The following is a 22,891-nucleotide window of genomic DNA, read 5'->3' on the forward strand; positions in this document are numbered from 1 at the left end:
TGTAAAGGGATTTCAAACCACCATTGTATTCTTTAATAAGTTAAACATTCACCCTCTCCAATAATATCTAAATAATAAGGTTGCATATTTTAAAAATATATAACTGAAACATAGACCCTTCCTATATTTTTGCAAAATCTCTACTGGTTGTATCCAAATGGTTTACAGCACAGTAGACAAATTCATGTCCTTTGGTGGTACACTTAAGTTTTGTTTCATTTCGTTGCTTATTTGCTTGTTTTTTTTTTTTAAGGTCATGTAAAAATCTCATTCAAAGCAGGGCCATAATGCTTATCTGAATTTATTTTTCCTTTTCGAAGAAAAGGGAGAGTACTTTCCCAACAGCTAGTTTAAACATACCTGAAAAGAAATAGAAGGTTCTAGGCAGATGCAAATTATCATTATAAATTTAGATGAGTAATTGCAAATATTTTGCCTGCCAGAGGGTTGATATTTTCTCAGTAAAGTTAGACATTACATCATTATATGGATGTAATATTACTTTTATATAACAGACTATTTTTCAAAGTAAGCAGTCTTAAACATAATAATTTAGCAAACTAAAGAATGGTGATCTTTTAGAATTTAACCTGTAAAGTGCCTAACTGAAGTATTCTTATTAAACTCTGTATTTGAATTATTGTTTATATTAATACTGCAGGATTTTTCATACCTGCCTATTAACCAGTATGTATATGTGTGCGTGTGTCCATGAGGATGCTCATTTAATTTTAATTTAATTTAATTAATTTTAATAATTTTAAATGAGTTTATTTAATTTTATCATATATCTGTGTATGTATTAACAGTGATGTGTCACCTAACAATGGGGAACATTCTGAGCAATGAGGCAATTTTGTCATGTGAACATCATAGAGCATATTTATACAAACCGTGACCTATTGCTCCCAGGCTACAAACCTGTACAGCATGTTACTGTACTGAATACTATATGCACTTGTAACACAATGGTAAATATTTGTGTGCCTAAACATATCTAAACATAGAAAAGGTACAGTAAAAATAGGGTATATAATCTTATGGGACCACCGTTGTATATGCAGTCCATAGTTGACCAAAATGCCCTTATGTGGCACATGACTGTATTTATGTGTATGTGTACACACACACACACACACACACATACACACACACACACATGTCTTTAATACACAACTGGTAGGAATGTGAATAATTTTTATAAAGAAGAGTTTAGCAGTATGTATCAGTACCCTTAAGGAAAAGCTAGATGTTTTGACCAATAATCTTACTATTAGAAACCAGTCCTAAGAAAATAAATCAAAATATGGAAAATGGCCTAACATGACATTTATAGTTGAGGAAAATTGGAAACAGTAAATTATCAACAAAAAGGAATGGTTGAATAAATTATGCACATCCATTCAATAGAATATTATACAGTATTAATGTCATCTTCATACTTAATGACATGAGGAAAATGTTCTTGATAAAATAAATGAAGTAGTAAGAATATTGAAGTGTATGCAATCACACCTCATTTGTGTAACATAAGGTGTGCATATAAATAATACATATATATGCATATATAAAAATATTAATATTGTTTAATTCAGTAGAGGACAAAGGTTAACTTGATAATTTAAGACAAAATAGTTTTATCAAAATATAAACATGGTATATCTTGAACTTAATTTATGGGTTTCAGTCATTTGTTTCTTATTCTTTGTTTCTTTTCCTTTCTCTCCTGGCCCAAGTCTACGCTTGGATATGTCGCTCTGCTCATAAGTACTTTCCATGTTTTAATTTATGGATGGAAACGAGCTTTTGAAGAAGAGTACTACAGATTTTATACACCACCAAACTTCGTTCTTGCTCTTGTTTTGCCCTCAGTTGTAATTCTGGGTAAGATCATTTTATTCATTCCATGTATAAGCCGAAAGCTAAAACGAATTAAAAAAGGCTGGGAAAAGAGCCAGTTTCTGGAAGAAGGTATTGGAGGAACAATTCCTCATGTCTCCCCGGAGAGGGTCACAGTAATGTGATGATAAATGGTGTTCACAGCTGCCATATAAAATTCTACTCATGCCGTTATTTTTATGACTTCTACATTCAGTTACCAAGTATGCTGTCAAATTATCGTGGGTTGAAATTTGTTAAATGAGATTTCAACTGAATTAGTGATAGAGTTTTCTTCAAGTTAATTTTCACAAATGTCATGTTTGCCAATGTGAATTTTTCTAGTCAATATATTATTGTAATTTAGGTATGTTTTGTTTTGTTTTGTTTTGTTTTGCCCAACTGTAACCCTATTGTTACTTTATATTTCATAATCAGGCAAAAATACTTACAGTTAATAATATAGATACAATTTTAAAAACAATTTGCAAACCAGCAGAATTTTAAGCTTTTAAAATAATTCAATGGATATACATTTTTTCTGAAGATTAAGATTTTAATATTCAACTTAAAAAGTAGAAATGCATTATTATATGTTATTTTTAAGAAAGGACATATTATGTTAGCATCTAGGTAAGGGTGCATGATAGCATTCCTATATTTCTATCATAAAATAGGGTTTGAAGGATGAAATTAATTGCATGAAGCAATGTGATTATATGAACAGACACAAATTAAAAGACAAATTAAACCTGAAATTATATTTAAAATATATTGGAGACATGAAATACATACTGATAATACATACCTCATGAAAGTTTTTATTCTTTATTGTGTTACAGAGCAGTTTCATTTTCATATTAATATACTGATCAGGAAGAGGATTCAGTAACATTTGGCCTCCAAAAGTGCTATCTCTTAATACACTACCAATCCTGGGAACTGTGTAATAGTTCATACTTAGAACAAAAGTACCAAGTTTGCACACAAGCAGTCTGTCAGCTGACCTTTGTCGCACCTTAACCAGTCACCACTTGATATGGTATGGGATTATACTGATGTTCTTTGAGGGATTGTGATGTGCCAGGCGTGGTGCTAAGTACTTTACTTGTATTATCCCATTTAATACTTAGAACAACCCTGTGAGATGAGTAGTTATTATCTTCATTTTACATATGAGGGACCAAAGGATAAAAAGTTATTTTCCAAAGGTCATGCAGTTAATAAATGGTGGAGTGAGCATTCAAGTCCAGGTAGTCATATTCCAGAGGCCATGGTTTTAACCACTAGGCTCTAGAGCTCCCGCCGCACCCCTATGCATTGTGTTCACAATGCCAATCTAGATGCTTCCTCTTTTGTATAAAGTCACTGACATCCTTTAGAGTGGGTTGGGTGCATCCAAAAATTGTATAAAAATATTATTATAATAAACTTATGACTGCTTGTAGGGTAATTCACAGTTACCCTATTCTTGCTTGTAACATGAGCCTGGAGACCCGTGGCAGTCCATATGCCTCCCTATGCAGTGAAGGGCCCTAGCAGTGTTAACAAATTGCTGAGATCCCATAGAGTCTTTCAAAAATCTCTGTAGACCTGGTCTTCTCCTTTTCTCTTCCTGAGAAGTTCTCCTGCCTGCATAACCATTCATTAGGTAGCAATTTACAAGCATGAAGGATATTAGGGTAAGTGGCTAATTATAAATCTACTCTAGAGACATGTAATCATACAGATTATTCATAAAATTTTTCAGTGCTGTCCTTCCACATTTAATTGCATTTTGCTCAAACCGTAGAATGTCCTACATTCCCCCCACCCCCATTTGCTATTTCTTTATTAAAATAGAAAATTATAGACAAGATACAATTATATGCATTCCTCTTCCTGAAATTATAACATTTCTAAACTTACCCACATAAGTACTACTGAATCCAGCTGCCAACAATAAAAAGACTTTCATTTAGTATAGACTACCTTTCCCACCAGTGGCTCTTTTCCTACAACTGCATTGTCAGTTTGGTAATTCACTCATGATTCTCTAATGTTCTCCTCTTGGTGAATGTTATTATCTTGTACTTTCTGAGCTCTCTATTTTCTTTATTTTAATTATATTTCTCCCCACCTGATAATCACTTGTTAGTTCTTGGTAGGAATTCAGTTGGGCAATGATAACTTTTATGGGCAAATACCTAAACATCCTATTATAGTGAACTAATAAAAATAATAGCATATTTTCAGTATTTTCTTGTTCCTTAAATTCCAGTTAATACTAGGCTCAACCATTTAATGTGACAACAAAATGAAACATTCCCAAAAGTTAGATGACCATTAAAGCATATATTGTTGCATGTATGTATTAAGTAGCCAATACTCTAAAAATATCACTATTACAGATAAATGAGGCCTTTAAAAATATGAAAAACAAACTTTTGTGAAAATGTATAAAAGATGCATCTGTTGTTTCAAATGGCACTATCTTCTTTTCAGTACTACAAAAACTGAATGATTTTGAAGTTTTAGAATAAATGTATATAATTCTAAATGTTTAAATGCTTTTCTAAAAATGCAAAACTATGATGTTTAGTTGCTTTATTTTAATTCTATGTGATTATTTTTCTTAATTGTTATTTTTTTATAATCATTATTTTTCTGAACCATTCTTCTGGCCTCAGAAGTTGGACTGAATTCTACTATTGCTAGATGTGAGAAAGTGGTGGTGAGAACCTTAGAGCAGTGGAGATTTGCTACCTGGTCTTTGTTTTGAGAAGTGCCCTTTAGAAAATTAAAAGAATGTAGAAAAGATACTCAGTCTTAATCCTATGCAAAAAAAAAAAAAAAATCAAGTAACTTTTTTCCTATGAGGAAAATAACCATGAGCTGTATCATGCTACTTAGCTTTTCTGTAAATATTTCATATGTCTCCTCTATTAAGAATATTTAAAATCATATTTAAATATGAATATATTCATGCTAACATTATTTTTCAAAACATACATGGAAATTTAGCCCAGATTGTCTACATGTAAGGTTTTTATTTAAACTGTAAAATATTTAAAAGTATGAATAAAATATATTTATAGGTATTTATCAGAGATGATTATTTTGTGCTAAATACAGGTTGGCTAATGAGCTCTAGTGTTAAACTACCTGATTAATTTCTTATAAAGCAGCATAACCTTGGCTTGATTAAGGAATTTTACTTTCAAAAATTAATCTGATAATAATAACTTAAGGTATATTATACTTTCATTACAATCAAATTATAGAAATTACTTGTGTAAAAGGGCTTCAAGAATATACACAATTTTTAAATATTTTCATATATCTCCTATCTAATATGATAACTTAATTCTTCTAAATTACCACTTGCCATTAAGCTATTTCATAATAAATTCTGTACAGAGTTTCCCCCAAAAAAAGAGATTTATTTATGAAATATTTAAAGTTTCTAATGTGATATTTTAAAGTATCATGAATGTAATAAGTAAATATTTATTTAGGAATACTGTGAACACTGAACTAATTATACCTGTGTCAGTCTATGAAATCCCTGTTTTGAAATAAGTAAACAGCCTAAAATGTGTTGAAATTATTTTGTAAATCCATGACTTAAAGGAGGATACATACATAGTATAACACACCTCACAGTGTTAAGATTTATATTGTGAAATGAGATGCCCTACCTTCAATTGTTCATCAATCAGTAAAACAAATTCTGATATATATTCAGTACAAATGATTAGCCCTAAATGAAATGTAATAATTTCAGTGGAAACTCAATCTGTTTTTACCTTTAAACAGTTTTTTTTAGTATGAGAAAATTATACAGTGCTTAATTTTCAGAGATTCTGTCCATATGATACTAAAAATGTTTTGTTCAGCCTAACATACTGAGTTTTTTTAACTTTCTAAATTATTGAATTTCCATCATGCATTCATCCAAAATTAAGGCAAACTATATGGATTCTTCCAGTGGCCAGATGAGCTAAATTAAATCACAAAAGCAAATGCTTTTGTATGATCTCCAAATTGCCAACTTTAAGGAAATATTCTCTTGAAATTGTCTTTAAAGATCTTTTGCAGCTTTGCAGATATTCAGACTGAGCTGGAACTGGAATTTGTCTTCCTATTGACTCTACTTCTTTAAAAGCTGCTGCCCATTACATTCCTCAGCTGTCCTTGCAGTTAGGTGTACATGTGACTGAGTGTTGGCTAGTGAGATGAAGTCTCCTCAAAGGAAGGCAGCATGTGTCCTTTTTCATCCCTTCATCTTGCTGCTGGCATTGTGGATATAACGGGAGCCCTGGCAGCTCTCCCCAGAGGATCAAGGCCACACCCAAAAAGAGGAAGGCAGATCAGAAACCAGAAAGACCTTGACTACTTCCCTACTTCCACTGCTTTTTCCTGCGTTTAAGCCATTGTAAATCTGGGTTTGTTACATGACGTGAAAATTAATCCTTTCTGCCCTTCAGTTCTTTATCCTGATACCGTTTAACACTGTCTGAATTAACTAGACTGCAATAATTCTTACTTTTGAAAGCTTTTAAAGGATAATGTGCAATTCACATTAAAATTGATTTTCCATTGTCAATTAGTTATACTCATTTTCTTGCCTTGATCTTTCACTAGATATTTTGTATCTGCTTGGAATATATTGTCTTCTTTTTAACTGTGTAATTGGTAATTACTAAAACTCTGTAATCTCCAAAATATTGCTATCAAATTACACATGTTTTCTATCATTCTCATACTGCCTTATAAACATTTAAATAAAAAGTAATTTAATGCTTTAACTTCTGTTTTGAAATGTTGTATACACGTGGATTTTTTTTTCTTACTGAATAATAATTCCAGTATTTGATGGAGGCCTTCTAATAATTTTCTGAGTTATTTCTTTTCAGAAGCATCCAGAAAGCAATATACGTGATAGTTTTGGAGGGGTTTTGTTTGTTTTTACTGAAGTAGTCATTTAGAAAAACCTCCATTTACATTGATTTTATTACATTATTTCATTTTACTAGCATTCATTAAGCATCTTTAAATCAGAACACACACAATATTCAAGCTATTATGTAAACCCCCTGGTAGCAGAAATTTTATCTTATTTACTACTAAATCCCCAGTATCTAGTATAATATGGTCTATGATGGATACTAAAGAGATATTATAATAAACCATTACTCATTTTTATAGAAAATTATGTTTTTTATTACCCCACATCCATGCAGCCATGCCTACAACCTTTTGCCTCTTCCTCATGCCCTTCCCATCACTGCTTCTGCCTCATGCCTTGCCTCCTGGCCAGTGGCCTAGCGCTACCCTGTTGTCCTAAAGAGGAGTTTCTGCTGCTGCTGCCACTATCACCACCTGCCACACTGCTATATGTTGATGAGTCCTGTACACGGTGCCACTGACAAGGAGAAACTGACCTTTGTACCTGTGCACCAGATCTGTCCGTGGAGGTTCTGGCTTCCCCAGCTGCTGCCTGGAAATGCTTAGGTGCTAATATCCTGAGAGTAGGATTGTCAGGTAAAATACAGAACTCTCAGTTAAATTTGAATTGCAGACAAACAAGAAATTACTTTTTATTATAAGCATGGACTTTTTAAAATTTTTCTAAATCTGGCAACCCTACTTAAGGAGTGAACTTTGAACAAGGAGATACAGCACAAAATGAAGCTAGCAGATAAATCTCCCTTCCTTTCCCTCAGATAGTGTGTTCTAAAGTGCAATAATTCAGAAGACCTTCATGAAAATATCCTCAAAGACTGAGCAATTAACTGCACTTGTTGCAAACTATAACCAGCTCAGTAACATCTGCGTTTGTGTTCCCTTCTCCTACTGCCTCACTTCCATTTTTTTCCTCACTTCTGTTTCTCAGAGATAGTACTCCCCATAGAGTGGCAGCAGGTGAATGTTGGTGTTTATTTATGGCAGGCTTGGGGAACCTAGACTAGTACAATACTTTAGGTAGTGGATTCTTCTAATGGGAAGTGAAACAAGAGACAAATGATGACTTTGAGAAAGTCAGGCACAGGACCCTGCAGACTCAAAATCCAGATTTGTTGAGATCCCTGAGAGTAGAAAAACCCCTCATGGGCAGATTCACATTGATCAAATGTACAGTGATACACTGTTAAATCAGAATAGTAACTTAGTACTACTGTGTGAAATATTAGTGTCCTGTAGTCAAGAATACCATTTGTGCCTTAATTAAACATACTCTATTCTTGAATCTGCTGTTTGTAAGAATTGAAGTTATAATTCAAAAGATATTGGAATCTGTTATGGGCTGAATTGAATTTCCTCGAAATTGATACATTGAAATCCTAACTCCCACACTACCTCAGAATGTATTTGGTGACAGGATCTTTAAAGAGGTAAAGTGAGGTCATACAGTTGGGCCCTAATCCAATATGACTGGTGTCCTCATAAAAAGAGGAGATTAGGAATCAGGCATGCACAGAGGGAAGAACACATGAAGTAAAAGGGAGAAGATGGCACGCCAAGGAGAGATGCCTCAAGATGAAACCAATCCTGCCAGCACCTTAGTCTTCAACTTCTAGCCTCCAGAACTGTAACAAAATAAATTTCTGTTGTTAAAGGCACCCAGTCTGTGGTATTTGTTACAGCAGTCCTCAAAAACTAACACAAGGTTCACAGAATCAGAACAAGTCAATTTAGATATAGAACTCAAATAATTAATGTCATTGGAACAAACTTGTCTGATTAATCTTGCTCCACAATAAAGACAGTTCCATCCTGGGATTATTGCACTATAACCACCCACCATTTAAACACAATAATAGTTATTCTAAAATCTCAGGAACTTTTTTTTCATATAATTATTCCCATGTCATGGAACTGAAGCTTTGATTGGGTAAAAGTAGCGCTTTATAAATTCTTCTTTTCATTTATTACAATTTGTTTACTTTTCCACTAAACATGAGTAGTTTCTGCAGCTTCCTACTTAAAAATCACTTGCAGTTTGGGTTATTGTTAGTATAATTTTCATTAGAATGGTTGACTTAAGGGGTGACTATTCTTTTACTTTCGTTTTCTGTTCCACGTACTCATTCTTCCCGAATGTGCATTAATGATTCTGTTGGAAAGACGTAATTACTTTTGTTTTGTTTTTAGGCTTTGTTTCTATGCTGTCAACCTGAAAAAGTTTTTTAAAACAGTGAAGTATAGGCTGGGAGTGGTGGCTCACGCCTGTGATCCTAGCACTTTGGGAGGCCAAAGTGGGCAGATCGTTTGAACTCAGGAGTTCAAGACCAACCTGGACAACATGGTGAAACCCCATCTCTACAAAAAATAACAAAAATTAGCCAGACGTGGTGGCATGCACTTGTAGTTCCAGCTGCTCGGGAGGCTAAGGTGGGAGGTGAGAGGTGGGAAGTGGGAGGATCACCTGAGCCCAGGGAGGTCGGGGCTGCAGCGAGCAGAGATCATGCCACTGCATCCCAGCCTGGGTGACAGAGTGAGCCCTGTTTCAAAAAAAAAAAAAAAAATTAAGTGTAATAAACTCTAGTTTTGTATGCATTTCTTCTGTTATAGAATTTCCCTAAAGCTAACCTATTAAAAACTATGATTAGATTTCATATGTGCTATAAACATTCTTTATTTAAAATAAATTACTCTAATTAAGAAAGGAATAACATTTGCTTGAACATTTAGAACATCTGGCAGTTAGAGACTACCAAATTCATATGTAGTCTAAAATACTTATTAGACACATTCTTAATTCAAGAATATATAATTATTCATATGATTAGAAATAATTATAATTTTACTAAACACTGCTAATTAGGCAGAGTATAAACAAGAAAAAATCAGAAGGAAAATAGAACCACAATTTGTAATATATTTATTTTAAAACATATTTAGCTTTCTTTGTTACTCTAAAAGTAAAAGTTGTAAGTCAATATATTATTAAAACTTCCAGTTAATCTTTAAGTCTACAGGTGCTACTAAGAAATTGCAATTTGTAACTTAACAGAGATATTAAATTCTGCAGAATTGTTACCAGATTCAAGCATTTCTCTTCTCTAGGTATAACTCATTTCTCATGTTTCTCTGCTATTTATCTTTTTGCTGAAATAATTTACTCATTCAGTAGTCATTTCACCCTTTCACCCTTCTGTGTTTTTGTGTCATAACAGAAGAATCAATGAATAATGATTAAAATTAAGTCAACATACCTAATATAAACAGTTAAAGCTTTTATGAAGCTTAATCTTTGTGCACTTACCAAGAAGAAAAGTAAACCCAGTATTATTTGGGAACAAAGGACTTGGAAAATCCACAAATGGAATAATTAATGAAAGCCAATTTTATGGAGGTTGTTAAAACTACTCCAAAGCAATAATAATGACAACACACACACACACACAAGTACACACAGACACACGAGCAGTGCTTCTCAAATTTTGATGTGTGTACTGATCACCTGAGGATCTTGTTAAAATGGAGATTCTGAGTCAGTAGGTCCACCATGGGGCAAGAGAGTCTCCATTCCTAACAGAGCCCCTAGTAATGCCAGTGCAGGTAACCCAAGGACCCCATTTTGAGTAGTAAGGACGTGGAGTATTTACCTTACTTTGGATAACTTACAAAATGCTTTAATTTGGCTTCAAATCAAAATAAAAAGTAATTTGTAATCCTTGAAATCTTTTAATGAACATTTTTTGAGTAACTAGTATGATATGCACCAGGAAGTCCCAAAGTATGTTCTCTAGACCAACAGCATCAACATTGTTTGGGAACTGGTTAAAAACGCATATCCTTGGGCCTCACCCAGACTTATTGAAGCAGAGACTCTGCAGGTAGGGCTCAAGATTCTGTTTTAACTATTTCTCCAGATGATTCTGATACACATTAGGTTTTGAAAACTACTGCTCTAGACAGTATGCTGAGGGTCTGGGGTGCATATCACAGTGACTGTCAAGAATCTCAGTACAGTAGGAAGGGATCCAGTTGCTGAACCAGTTGATACCATTTAGTATGTGATGAGTACAAAAACAGAATGACAGACAAGGTGGCACCCAACACAGAGGATGTAAAGGTTTCCTAGAAAATGTCACGTGAACTGAATTTCATAGGGATTAGCCATCTGAAGACAGCGGCATGTACAACATAATGCAAATGTTATGCAGGAGGAATCTTGCTAGCACCTTTGGAAAACTGCAGTAATTCACCCAAGATGGCTGGCTGTGGGGTGTTTGAAGACCTCTCTATCCTTGTCCTTCTCATCTGTCCATGAGTAAACAAATACCATTAGAGCTAGAAAAAAAAAAAAAAAATTACAAAGCTGAGTCTATTAACTTGCCAAGCAAGAGAACTTACTCCGTGAAGAATTTCACTGAGGAGGGAAAGTCAGGGGTTTTTAAATATTAGAAGTGGGGAGCTCATGGGGCTTATGCTAATTAAGCATTGGAAACTGGCACTCTGGATATAGGGCAGAATGAATATATAGGTCTCTAAGCCGTTGGTTAAATAAAATAAATATCCCATTGTTCACTAGTCAGGAAAGTCTCTTCAGTTAGGTCCAGTGAGGAAGGTGCCTGTCTAAGGTCACTGAGGCTTAAAGACCCTTATCAGCTTCAGCCTGTGGTGTTAAAATACAAAAGTCAGTTGCTGTCTCCTAGGCAAGCTCTACCTTAAGTGGAAATTTTTCCTTTCCCCTCCCTCCTCTTCATCTTTCCTGATCCTGAGATCCTAGGATGACCACACAAAAGATATGCAAATAATCCAATTGTCAGCTCTCTGCCACCATCTTGGTCTGGGATGCCATTCTCACAGGACTCCATTGTGTTCATCCAAGTAGTTTCGGTCTCCTTTTGATGGGGTTTACTGGGACTGTGTAACAGCAATTAAGGTCTTATGAATAAAACACTTAACACAGTTTGTACTTTCCCTAGGTGGAAGCAACCTTAGACCTACTAAACTGCCCTCTAGATGTAAGGCCTAAGAGTGGTTCTAAAGAGATATCTATCAGTAGCTAGGTAGCAGAGTGGTGCAGCAGAAGTGTGTTGGGGCCATAAAGATACCAATGAGTAGCTGTAGAGATGAAAGGAAAACAGAATGTGGAAGCCTAGGCAAGGGGGTTGGAAAAAGAGGAGAGTGGTCAACAATGTAAAATACTACAGATTAGTACAACAGGATGAGAAATGAAAAGTGTTAATAGACTTTGACCCCAAGTGTCAGTGATCTCAGTTTCAGAAGGCTGAGAATGAGAAAAGTGGACGAATGACTAGAAGTGTGGAAACAGGTGCTAGAAGTGCTCACTACTGTCTCAACAAAACTCGGCCTCTTTGGCTAGGATTTACAATCACGTGCTGCCAGTCCCAATCTAGTGTTCCCATTTTTCTTTTAGGGCCAGAAATATTCAACATCTGAGGTAGAATGAACCTTCAAAATCACTTATCAACCTCATTCTAGAAATGAGAAGTCCTAAGAAATGAAGTAATATTTATTTTCATTGAGTTTATGCGTGATTTTAAATTCATAAATTCTATGGATGATACAAAAATGTACATTTAAATCTTGAATAATCTTTGAAAGTTTAAAAACCAGATTAAAAGAGTTAAAGTTTTTCTTAATTTTCACAGTTATGGTGTTTGAGTTATTAAATTATACGGATGATCATCATGAGAAGCTTTCTATTATAGTCTTGACCCTTCTTGTATTATTATTCAGGCTACAATGGATAGGCAACAACATGTCAACTGAAAAATCATGAGATCTATAAATTTAGAAAGGAGACTTTATTTCTTATAATGAGTTACAACCTGCAGGCTGGCCATTCTGCAGGCTGGGAAGCCCATGCTCCCACAGAGACAGTCAACAGGCACTTTGAAGGAGGTGGGGTTGGAGCAGAAGCTTTATGCCGAATGAGTTGGCTAAACAGACATATTCAACAGATTTAAGAGGAGCTGTGAGTCTTCACTAAGAGGAGTGCTGAATAAACATGCATGTGACATGCATCCTGTGCTCTCTGTGGAGTGGAAACTTAACATTTAAATGCATTAAGTCCCTATACATCAAAAGGAGAAGCAGAGACATGAATGTACTAGTGCTTAGTCTCTAAACCTGCCAGAACCAGTCCATGGTGGGTGGTCTTTTATCAGGGGAAAGGTACTGAATCAGTCTCTTGTCCAATCAAACCTGCAGTTATGACTTGTGGAACAGGAGGATCTTGTTAGTCAACATCTGGCCATGGATGAGCTGCAATTACTTCAATATTGCTTATGTCGGGGGCAGTTCTTATTTAGCAGCTAGAGAAAAAGAAAAACATTGCAGCAGTTAAAACATAGGTTATTCTTTAAGTGTAGGTGTGAGTGACTTAACTCTTGCCTGGCATGGCCTTAGGTCTTGCTTATAATTTGTTATTGCCACAGAGTCCATTCTGTTAGCCTTCTGATCTCTATTTTAACATTAATACTCGTCAGTTGTTGAGTCTAAGCCCTCAAAGGGACGGGGAACCGAGCTTGGTGGCATGTGCACCTGTAGTCCCAGCTATTCTGGAGGCTGAAGCGGGAGGATCATTTGAGCCAAGGGTTGGAGGTTGCAGAGCTACGATCCTGCCACTGCACTCCAGCCTGGGGCACACAGTAGACCATGTCTCAAAAAACGAGGAGTGAGAGGGGGCGTGAAAAGGGAGGAGGTTGGGGGTTATAGCGAGGCGTGTCCATCCTTCCATCCTGTCAGGGCCAGGAATTCAGCTTTTAAGGTTTATCGGGGGGTCCCCTTGGCCAAAAGGGGATCCGTTCAGTCGGTCGGGAGGCTTAGGATTTAATTTTTAGTTCTCAAGCAGTAATAAAGATAATGATAATCTTGACCATAAGGGGTGCTATGCCAGGCACCACTTAACAAACACTGTCATCTCATTCAATCCTCACAACAATCCTTTTACAGATGAGAAAAGTGGGATTCCAGGGATAACTCGCTCTAGATTCAATAATCTGACTCAAAAGTCTTTTTAACATTTTGTACAATACCTTTTATGTTTGTTTGTTTAACTGTCTAGTTGGGCCACTAAAGTACAGACAAAAGCTGGGGAATGTAAGCGAGACTGGTCATTTCCCTGGGGTGAGAGAAACGCTTTCAACACTATCCGTCCCTAGTATCACGCCTAAGATATGCCATAGACATCCCTCACCCCTCCACCCACTCATGCCTATTCGAAGCAAGACTATCAAGACCGAAACACACTGGGCGCCTAAGGCACCACTCCCCGCTACCTACCAAGGTGCCTCCTGCAGGCTCCTTACCGCAGGCCTGCAAACTCGCCCTGCCTGGAGCGAAGTGCAATTAGGCTTTGAGGTGGTTTGGCTCTCCGGCTGTCCGTAGCCTCTGGCCCCGCCCCCTAGCAACGCGCTGGCTTGTGTTAACAACCGGCCGGGGATCAGACGCCTGCAACAGCTGAGGGGCTGCCGCGGCGTTAAGTGGACTGTATGGCGGTGGCCTAGGCCCCTGGCGGAATTTTGGGACCTTTCGCGACTCTACCGACTCTCAGGCTGCCTTCCCTTCTCAGTGGCGGGGCCTCTTTGGGCCCAGCGGCTGCAGGCGCGCTGTAGAACAGGAAGATTCCCCAACTCTCCACCCGGCCGCCACCGGCCATGTGGACAAAGGAAGCCGCGGCGACTGCCGAGGCCCGGGAATCCGGCATCAGGAACAAGTCTAGCAGTTCCAGTCAAATCCCGGTGGTTGGGGTGGTGACGGAGGACGATGAGGCGCAGGTATGAGCAGGTGTCTGGGCTTTCAGAGGTGGAGGGGGTGGGGATGAGGTCTCGAGACGGGGTCCAGACCTGGGGGTGGCAAGGGCGGAATTAGGGACAGGAGTGAAAATGGGGGAAGCCTCGGGATGGAGATTCCAAGCGCAGAGCTAATCCCGATCCCCCACCCCCTGCGAACTGCACCGGTTGTGAGGGGCTGGTTGTTGTCAACCATCCTGTCCGGGGACCAGCGCTGTGTGGTCCTCCTGGAGAGTCCCAGCAAACTAAGCGGGGCTCTGCCGCACTTCTTCGAAAAGTGGTCACAGAGCTACTGGGAGGAAAGGAATCATTCTTAGCAAAATCTGATTTGATGGCCTGATCAGTTTGCACTGAACTTTTTAATACGTAGATTCCTGTTATCGAGTGATGTTCTTGATGTAGGTGTAAATTTTCCCATGCTTAAATTTGCTGCGACTAAAGCCTGCACCCAGAGGGGAGGAAACGCTGTTAAAATTAGAAATTAAGCATTTTTAAAATTTGAAATTGGAAGCTGGTTGTTACAGGTTGGGTCGGAGAGAACTGGGAGAGAATAGAGTTGATTTGTTTTATTGTGCTTGTACTGTATTTGGTTTTGGGTTTGCTTTTGTTATGAATACAAAATTCACTCTTGCAAGTTGATCTGTTGAGAAGTTCCACTTGAGGGCCTTGGATCTCCATTCGAGGCGGAGGTGTTTAGAAACCCCAAGTTGTTTGTATCCTACTAGGATTCCATTGCTCCCCCAAAGAGCCTTGATCGTGCCTTAAAAGCCGCGAATTCCTGGAGGAACCCTGTACTGCCTCACACTAATGGTGTGGGGCCACTGTGGGAATTCCTGTTGAGGCTCCTCAAATCTCAAGCTGCGTCAGGAACCCTGTCTCTTGCGTTCACATCCTGGAGCCTTGTAGAGTTCCTTGGGAATGGTCAGTTGACTGGGGACCTCTTCTACCATGGGAATAGAGTTGAGCTCTCTGAGGTCTGACATTTACGCAGTAACCTGCGGAGCAACAGCACTTTGCATGAGGAGAAATAGGTGTTAGGAGAATTTGCCTAATCCATTTTGTTGACCTGTTCTCATCTGGGCGGAGAGAATTTTGAGGAACAATAACTCTCCACTCCCTGGACTGCAAGAAAGATCAACAGTACAGCCATACTCCCAGGCACCGGGCAAAACTGAAAAGCATGTGAATTTGATAACTGATGGCTCTCAGTCTTCCTTTACTTGCTCCAAGAAAAATTGGGCAACGCTCTACAAGGCAAGCAAGAGTGGCTCTTTTTTTTTTTTTTTTTAAGGAGAAATACTTTTTAAAAGCTGTTGCCAAAATAGTCCAAAACATATTACATAAAACAAGTATATTTGTATATATATGTGTGCATTTTCTCCCCTTTTTAATTTTCTCTCTTTTCTTTCATTACTATGGCTCTTTCCAGGGCCTAGGATTCTCTTCCAAGAAGAAATCAATCAATTTGCATTAATTCATGTTTCTGACTTGTTAATAACTCATTCTAGGAGTAGTAACATTTTCCAAGTACTGAGGAGAATTAGAAGAGGAACTTTTTAAAGCTGGGAGGAATCTTAGTGATCCTCAGCCTTCTTGTTTTTTGCCTGTGGCTGTTTTTACAAATGAGAACCCTAAGTTCATGAGAAGTTAACTGAGTTACTCAGTTTCTTTGCTCATGGAATGGAGTCTAGAGACCCTAGAATGAAAAAATAATAACCTTTTAGGCCTCTGCCTTAGGCCAGTTTAGGAAAGATCCTTGGAACTGTTTCCAGTTCTTTCAACTACTGGACATTTGCAAACTTCTCTTCTGCCTGTATGTGCTTCCGAGACAGTATATGCTAGTGGCTAAAGGTGAGAGTATCACATCTACCTCAGTTCATTGTCAGATCATCACTTACCAGCTATGTGACCAAAGGCAAGTATCTTAAACTTTCTATCAAATGGAGATAATGATAGTACTCGTGTCCATTGTAACGATTAAATGAAATAATATATATAGGCCAGGTACGGTGGCTCACGCCTGTAATCTCAGCACTTTGGGAGGCCGGGGAGGGCGGATCATGAAGTCGGGAGATCAAGACCATCCTGTCCAACATGGTGAAACCCCGTCTCTACTAAAAATACAAAAATTAGATGGGCAGGGTAACGCACGCCTGTAGTCCCAGCTACTGGGGAGGCTGAGGCAGGAGAATCACTTGAACATGGGAGGCAGAGGTTGAAGTGAGCCAAGATTGCGCCACTGCACTCCAGCCTGGCAAGAGAGTGAGACACCGTCTCAAAAAACAAAACAAAACAAAACAAAAAGAGATAACATATATAGCAAACTGATATAATAATATAGAGAACTTATACAGTGACCTATGTATTGAAAACAAGCAGTTATCAAAATCATCCTTTATCCAGGGAACTAGAGCTCCTAAAATTATTTGGGCCTTAAAGCTAAGGGATTCTCTAGAATTCTGATTGTACCCACTGGCTTCCAGGATGTGAGAGTGAGACTAGATGCCCCTGAAATCTTATTTGCTTTAATGCAGATTTTGGTCTGCTCACTTTATCCCTTCAGAGATGTTTCTCAGTTGCAGCTGGATTTCCTAATATAGAAATGCTACTTTGGCTACCTGGGCTTTTGATAGCTGTTTTGTATCATTTTCTTTATTACAGACCTAAATTGAACCTTTCAGTTACCCTAACCTTAGTTTATGTAATTAAGGAAATAGGCTTGAATATTGCTGCCTAAGGCAGCAGGTAAAATGTACAGGTTATTTTGCTGATTTTTCCGTGTGTATGATTTACTTCTGCATTAAGTGGTATTTTTTCCTGCATCTTTCACAAAAATAACTTTCGTAGAAGGCAATAGCTCTTATAAATTCTATCTAAGCTACTACAAATGGTATTCCTAGAGTATTAGATTTTTCTAACTTTAGTAACTTTGAAATGTTTTTTGATGGAATTATGGAAAATGTAACTATAGGTTATGAGTAAAGTTATTAGTAAATAGGGAAACAATAGTTTAGGAATCTGGGATTTTGAATTGTTATTTTTGTTCCATGTTGTGAATTTCTCATAGACATATTCTATGTAAGCATTCTATCTTCAAATTTTCTCTCTATAAAAATTTTGATAATCCCTACTGTAGTGATTCCAGTGTCTTCTTTTTTAAAGTGATTTATCATATTTTTCCAGTTTCAAAACAATAAAATAGTACCAGAATTTTGGTGGCCATTTTCTAATTGTGAGGAACTTAGGACATGTTGCTTGCCCTTTCTGTGTCTGCTTCCTCATCTGTAAAAGATATTTTTAGAAATGCCTACCTCATTGAATTATTGTGAGAATTAAAGTATTTGTAAGGCATTTAGCACAGTGCCCAGCACATGCATTCCAAGTGCCCACAAATGGCAACTTTCTGTTATTATTAATGACTCTTGTCATAACAGCTTTATTAAATTATTAAATAAATTCAGATGATATTTACAGGGTGATATGGTTTGGCTTTGTGTCCCCACCCAAATCTCATCTCAAATTGTAATCCCCAGGTGTTGAGGGAGGGACCTGGTGGGAGGTGATTGGATCATAGGTGTGATTTCCCCCATGCTGTTCTTGTGATAGTGAGTTCTCACGAGATCTGATGGTTTTATAAGGGGCTCTTCCTCTTTGCTCTCTCTCTCTCTGTCTTTCCTGCCACCTGTAAAGGTCTTTGCTTTCCCTTTGCCTTCCACCATGATTGTTTTTCCTGAGGCCTCCCTAGCCAGGTGGAACTGTGAGTCAATTAAACCTCTTTCCTTTATAAATTACCCAGCCTCAGGTGTGTCTTTATAGCAGTGTGAAAACAGACTAATACACTGAGTATCAAAACCTACCAAATAGGAAGATAGTTCTCAGATTGTTTTTCTAGTATTAATCCCAGTGTTTATGTGTGTCTGGCTTCCTACAGGAAGGTAGAGGTAATGTGGTTTAACGAGTGCTTCATCCCTTGGAGAGTGATGGGATTGGCAGTGAAATTCACCTTAATCATATGTTGAAATCACAAGATATCTAATTGGTTACCCTTTATTTTCTATTTAATGTTCCCCTCATTCTAAAGAATCCCAACCCCCTTTAGAGCAGTGCTTCTCAAACTTAATGTGCATATGGAGCACATGGGGATCTTATTAAAATGTGGATTCTGATTCTGTCAGTCTTAGATGAACCCCAGTACTCCGCTTTTCTAACAGGTTTCCAGGTGAGGCTCGTGCTGCTAGTTGGAGGACCTCATTTCCCACTTTGAATAACAATTAATACAGTAATTAGTTGACTGGCATAGGTATCATGCCTGAACTTCCTTGCTCAAATTTGCTTTCCCTCTGAGAACCTATGAGAACTTCCACAATCTTTTAGTCGATGGCATATCCTGTCACTGTCTGTAATACTTCCATGAACTGTGTGCTTAAAATTGTCTAGCCTTGTTTATAGGGTTTTTGCAAGAAATAACCTGTGTAGTTGGTTGCATGTGTCTATAGTGCCAGCTACTTGAGAGGCTGAAGCAGGAAGATCGCTTGAGCCTAGGAATTCGAAGCCAGCCTGGTCAAACATAGGGAGACCCCCATCTCTTGAGAGAGAGAGAGAGAGAGAGATTGAGAGAGACTCCTTGGTTGTCCATTGAGGAGTCAGGCAGAGAACTAAGGAACAAAGAACCAGAGTTTCTACATCAGACAGACCTGCTGGCCGATTTATTATTAGTAGCTATGTGGCTTTAACAAGTTAGGTCCCAGGGCCTCAGTTTCATTAAGAGGGATAATAGTACTACCTTTACTTGGTAGATTTGAAGATTAATTGAGATCAAAAATGCCAGACATATAAAAGGACCACTGTAAGTGTTAGTCTCTCTCCCTGTAACTGAGTATCAAATGAGCAGGTTTCTCCCCTCTGAAATGTCCCTGGGTAAAGTGGGAAATAAGTTCATCCTATAATTTGAATGAAGTAAGTCTAATTTTCTTCAAAGCAATTTATTAAACTTTTGATCTTAAAAGGTTTTGTGAATGCTTTTACAATTTCTCCATAAACATCTTAAGATGACAGTATTTTGATATTTACATATGTATGTTCTGTTTTGTTTCTACTCTCTGCTTGCATGATCTCATTTACCCCAAATCTTCAATTATCATATTAAGCCTATGATTCAGAAACCTCTGCCCCAAATTTTTCGCATCTCCAACCCCCAACACAAACCTCTTCCTCCAGCTTTCCCTGTCTCAGGAAATGGTGAAATTATTTATATACTTCCTCAAGCCAGGGATTATCTTCAGCTTTTCCCTTCTTTCTCCCACTGCATCCAGTCACTCATTAGGTCTTGCTAAATCTACCTCTTTAGATGTTTTTAATTCCATTTGATGTTGTCTATAGCAGTTGCTGCTACCTATTCAAGGCCCAAAGTTACAGTCTACCTCCAACCCAGTCTACTCCAGTTCAGTCTCACACAGCATACAAGATGATCTTTTTGTAATTAAATTCTTCTGGTTAAATATTGTGGAAATAAATGAAGACTACCACGATAAACAGAGACTGTTTATTCAGCGGTTGCTGTAGGGGGGGAGTCAGCCACTATCACTTTTTGGCAGACTCCAATGCAGCCTGGGAAGCTTTAAAGTGGGGAAAAAAAAAAAAAAAGATGTGGGGAAGACTTCAGGTCTACTCTGATTGTAGGTTGCTGACATGGGAAACCTGGAGGTGGGCTAGCTAGAAGCAGGTATCCTCTGTGATTGAATTGGAAGGCATATTTGGCTTTCTCTGGTTGGTCTTAAGTTGGAAACAGAGGGACAAAAACCAGGAAAGCTGGCAGTCATTGGCCAAATCCTGACTTTTCTGAGCCAATTGCTGCAGAGGTTGTCGGCCAGAGTTATTTTGTCACATATAGTCTGACCAGTTTTGTTTATATGTTCAGTCCCAAACCGTTCAATGGCTTTTTAAGATCCTTGGGTTACATACAAAGCCTTCTGTAAAATCCCATGCCAGACCAATAGCTGCATGAGATGAGGACATTGTTATTCCCCACACCTCGCACAATTCCTGAAACAAACAAACAAAAAAAAACTACTAATAAATAGTTATAGGAGGAAAAGTCTAGGGAAGCTAGAGGGAGAGAGAGAAATCTTTAAAAATCTGCCAAGCAGGTAAAACCTAGAGTAACATCAAATGGATAATGCGAGATAAATCTAAGAGGAATCTATGCTTTAATCTTTACTACTCCCTGTTCTTTTAAAAATTATACCTGGTCATTTGGAGAAAAAAATCTGAAAATACACACAAATATTAGAAAGAAAATCCTACATTGGGCTGGCCCAAGTGCAGTGCTGTTTACAGCTAATTGATTACAACCAGTTACAGATTTCTTCCTTCTCCATTCCCACTGCTTCCCTTGATTAGTCCTAAAAAAAAAAAAAAAAAAAAAAAAAAAAAAAAAAAAAATCCTGCATTGACATTTCATTCCAATATCCTAGTCTAACCCTCTAAGCAAATATTTCAGAAAACCAGAAAAGAAAAACCCACTCTGTGTGTGTGTGTGTGTGTGTGTGTGTGTGTGTGTGTGTGTGTGTGTATGTATAATTTGAGAGTGTAGGAGGAAAAGAAAAAAGACAGCTGAGGTGTATTGGTGGATATCACTGCCAAATCCCCAAATCTTAAAAGGCAGAAGTCTATTTACCAAAATTTTTGGTAACAGTAAATTTAACTATTTAACAGTAATATTTAACAATTTTTAATGGTAACATAAGACCAGGTATAGATTAGTATTTAGTAAATCCTTTTTAAAATTATTTTTAAAAGTAAAAATGGCTGGGCATGTTGGCTCATGCCTGTAATTTCAAAACTTTGGGAGGCTGAGGCTGGCAGATGGCTTGAGCCCAGGCATTCCAGAACAGCCTGGGCAACATGGCGACACTCTATCTCTACAAAACAAAAAAAAACAAAAATTAGCGAAGTGTGAGGTGATATGCCTCTGCAGTCCCAGCTGCTCAGGAGGCTGAGGTGGAAAGATTACCTGAGCCCAGGGAGGTTGAGATATACAGTAAGCCGTGATTGCACCACTGCACTCCAGCCTGGGCAACAGAGTAAGACTCCATGTCAAAAATAAATAAAAATCAATATAATTTTGAGTAAATGAGCTCATTCAGATACTCCACAGACTTAAAGTTAGCATGTTTCATTACAAATTGTTTTTGATGCCATGACATCTCAGTTAGGATTAATTTTTTTAAATTGTTTTTGAGAGAAATGTCTTGAGATCAGAATATATGAATTTGTAATTTTTAAGGGTAAGGAAATACTAAAACTAAGACAATGTAATAATGATTATGTAGAAGTATGGAAAAGTATGTATTGCATATTTAAAACTCAGAAGCTGCCATGGTATTAACTAAGTGAAATTATGTGAAATACTTATGCATGTAAGGAAAAACAAAATATATAAAAATAAAAATAGATGTCATTTACTACATGATAGGAATAAATAGGATTTTTTTCCCTTTTGTATATCTTTTGTATCACCATTACATCATCTTTTCAAACATTTATTTTAAAGTAGAAGTAAGTGTGAAAGCAGGACAGAGATACAAAGGAAACTGGGAGAGCTTAACTCCTGTAATGGGGGTAAGCACTGTGACATAACACTGAATTAAGAATAAAATGTCAGGTAGCAAAGCATTAACCCCCAAGATAAATATAGTCAAAACCACACTTAGAATTTGTAGATCTCTGTATCATCACACTTTACCTTTGATCGGATCATTTCTTTTTTGTTGTCGTTGGGGTTTTCTGTTTTGTTTTGTTTCGCTATTTGTATTTGTTTGTTTGTTTTTTGAGACGGAGTCTCACTCTGTCACCCAGGCTGGAATGCAGTGGCGCGATCTTGGCTCACTGCAACCTCCACCTCCCAGGTTCAAGCAATTCTTCTGCCTCAGCCTCCCGAATATCTGGAATTACAGGTGCCCGCCATCACACCCGGCTAATTTTTTTTGTATTTTTAGTAGAGACAGGGTTTCACCATGTTTGCTAGGCTGGTCTCGAACTCCTGACCTCAGTGAATCCACCCGCCTCCGCCTCCCAAGGTGCTGGGATTACAGGCGTGAGCCACCGCGGCCAGCCTTGTTTTGCTATTGAGTTGTTTGTGTTCCTTGTATATTCTTGTTATTAATCCCTTGTCAGATGGGTAGATTGCAAATATTTTCTCCCATATTTTATGTTGTCTCTTCACTCTGTTTAACTGTTTTCTTTCCTGTGGGTACACT

At 37.6% G+C, this 22,891-nt stretch overlaps 2 protein-coding genes across 9 annotated transcripts in view; both read left to right on the forward strand.

Annotated features, from left to right (window-relative positions):
* The window catches only part of STEAP2 (STEAP2 metalloreductase), a 28,977-nt gene extending 19,879 nt beyond the window's left edge, over window positions 1–9,098 (forward strand). For 3 of the 6 annotated variants that reach the window (XM_030933263.1, XM_010354661.2, XM_030933262.1), the window contains one exon: window positions 1,737–6,682. In XM_030933263.1, coding sequence (XP_030789123.1) covers window positions 1,737–2,024 — 288 coding nt within the window. In that variant the 3' untranslated portion in view covers window positions 2,025–6,682. Of the gene's footprint in view, window positions 1–1,736; window positions 6,683–9,015 lie in introns of those variants that run through there. The other 3 variants (XM_030933265.1, XM_030933264.1, XM_030933266.1) reach the window with 2 other exon arrangements.
* Window positions 9,099–14,247: 5,149 nt separating this feature from the next.
* CFAP69 (cilia and flagella associated protein 69) overlaps window positions 14,248–22,891 on the forward strand; it is a 74,999-nt gene continuing 66,355 nt past the window's right edge. For all 3 annotated transcript variants that reach the window (XM_010354659.2, XM_030932750.1, XM_010354660.2), the window contains exon 1: window positions 14,248–14,618. In XM_010354659.2, coding sequence (XP_010352961.2) covers window positions 14,499–14,618 — 120 coding nt within the window. In that variant the 5' untranslated portion in view covers window positions 14,248–14,498. The remainder of the gene's footprint in view (window positions 14,619–22,891) is intronic.

The sequence above is a fragment of the Rhinopithecus roxellana genome, chromosome 6, assembly GCF_007565055.1.
Source record: "Rhinopithecus roxellana isolate Shanxi Qingling chromosome 6, ASM756505v1, whole genome shotgun sequence".
Taxonomy (NCBI): Eukaryota; Metazoa; Chordata; class Mammalia; order Primates; family Cercopithecidae; genus Rhinopithecus; species Rhinopithecus roxellana.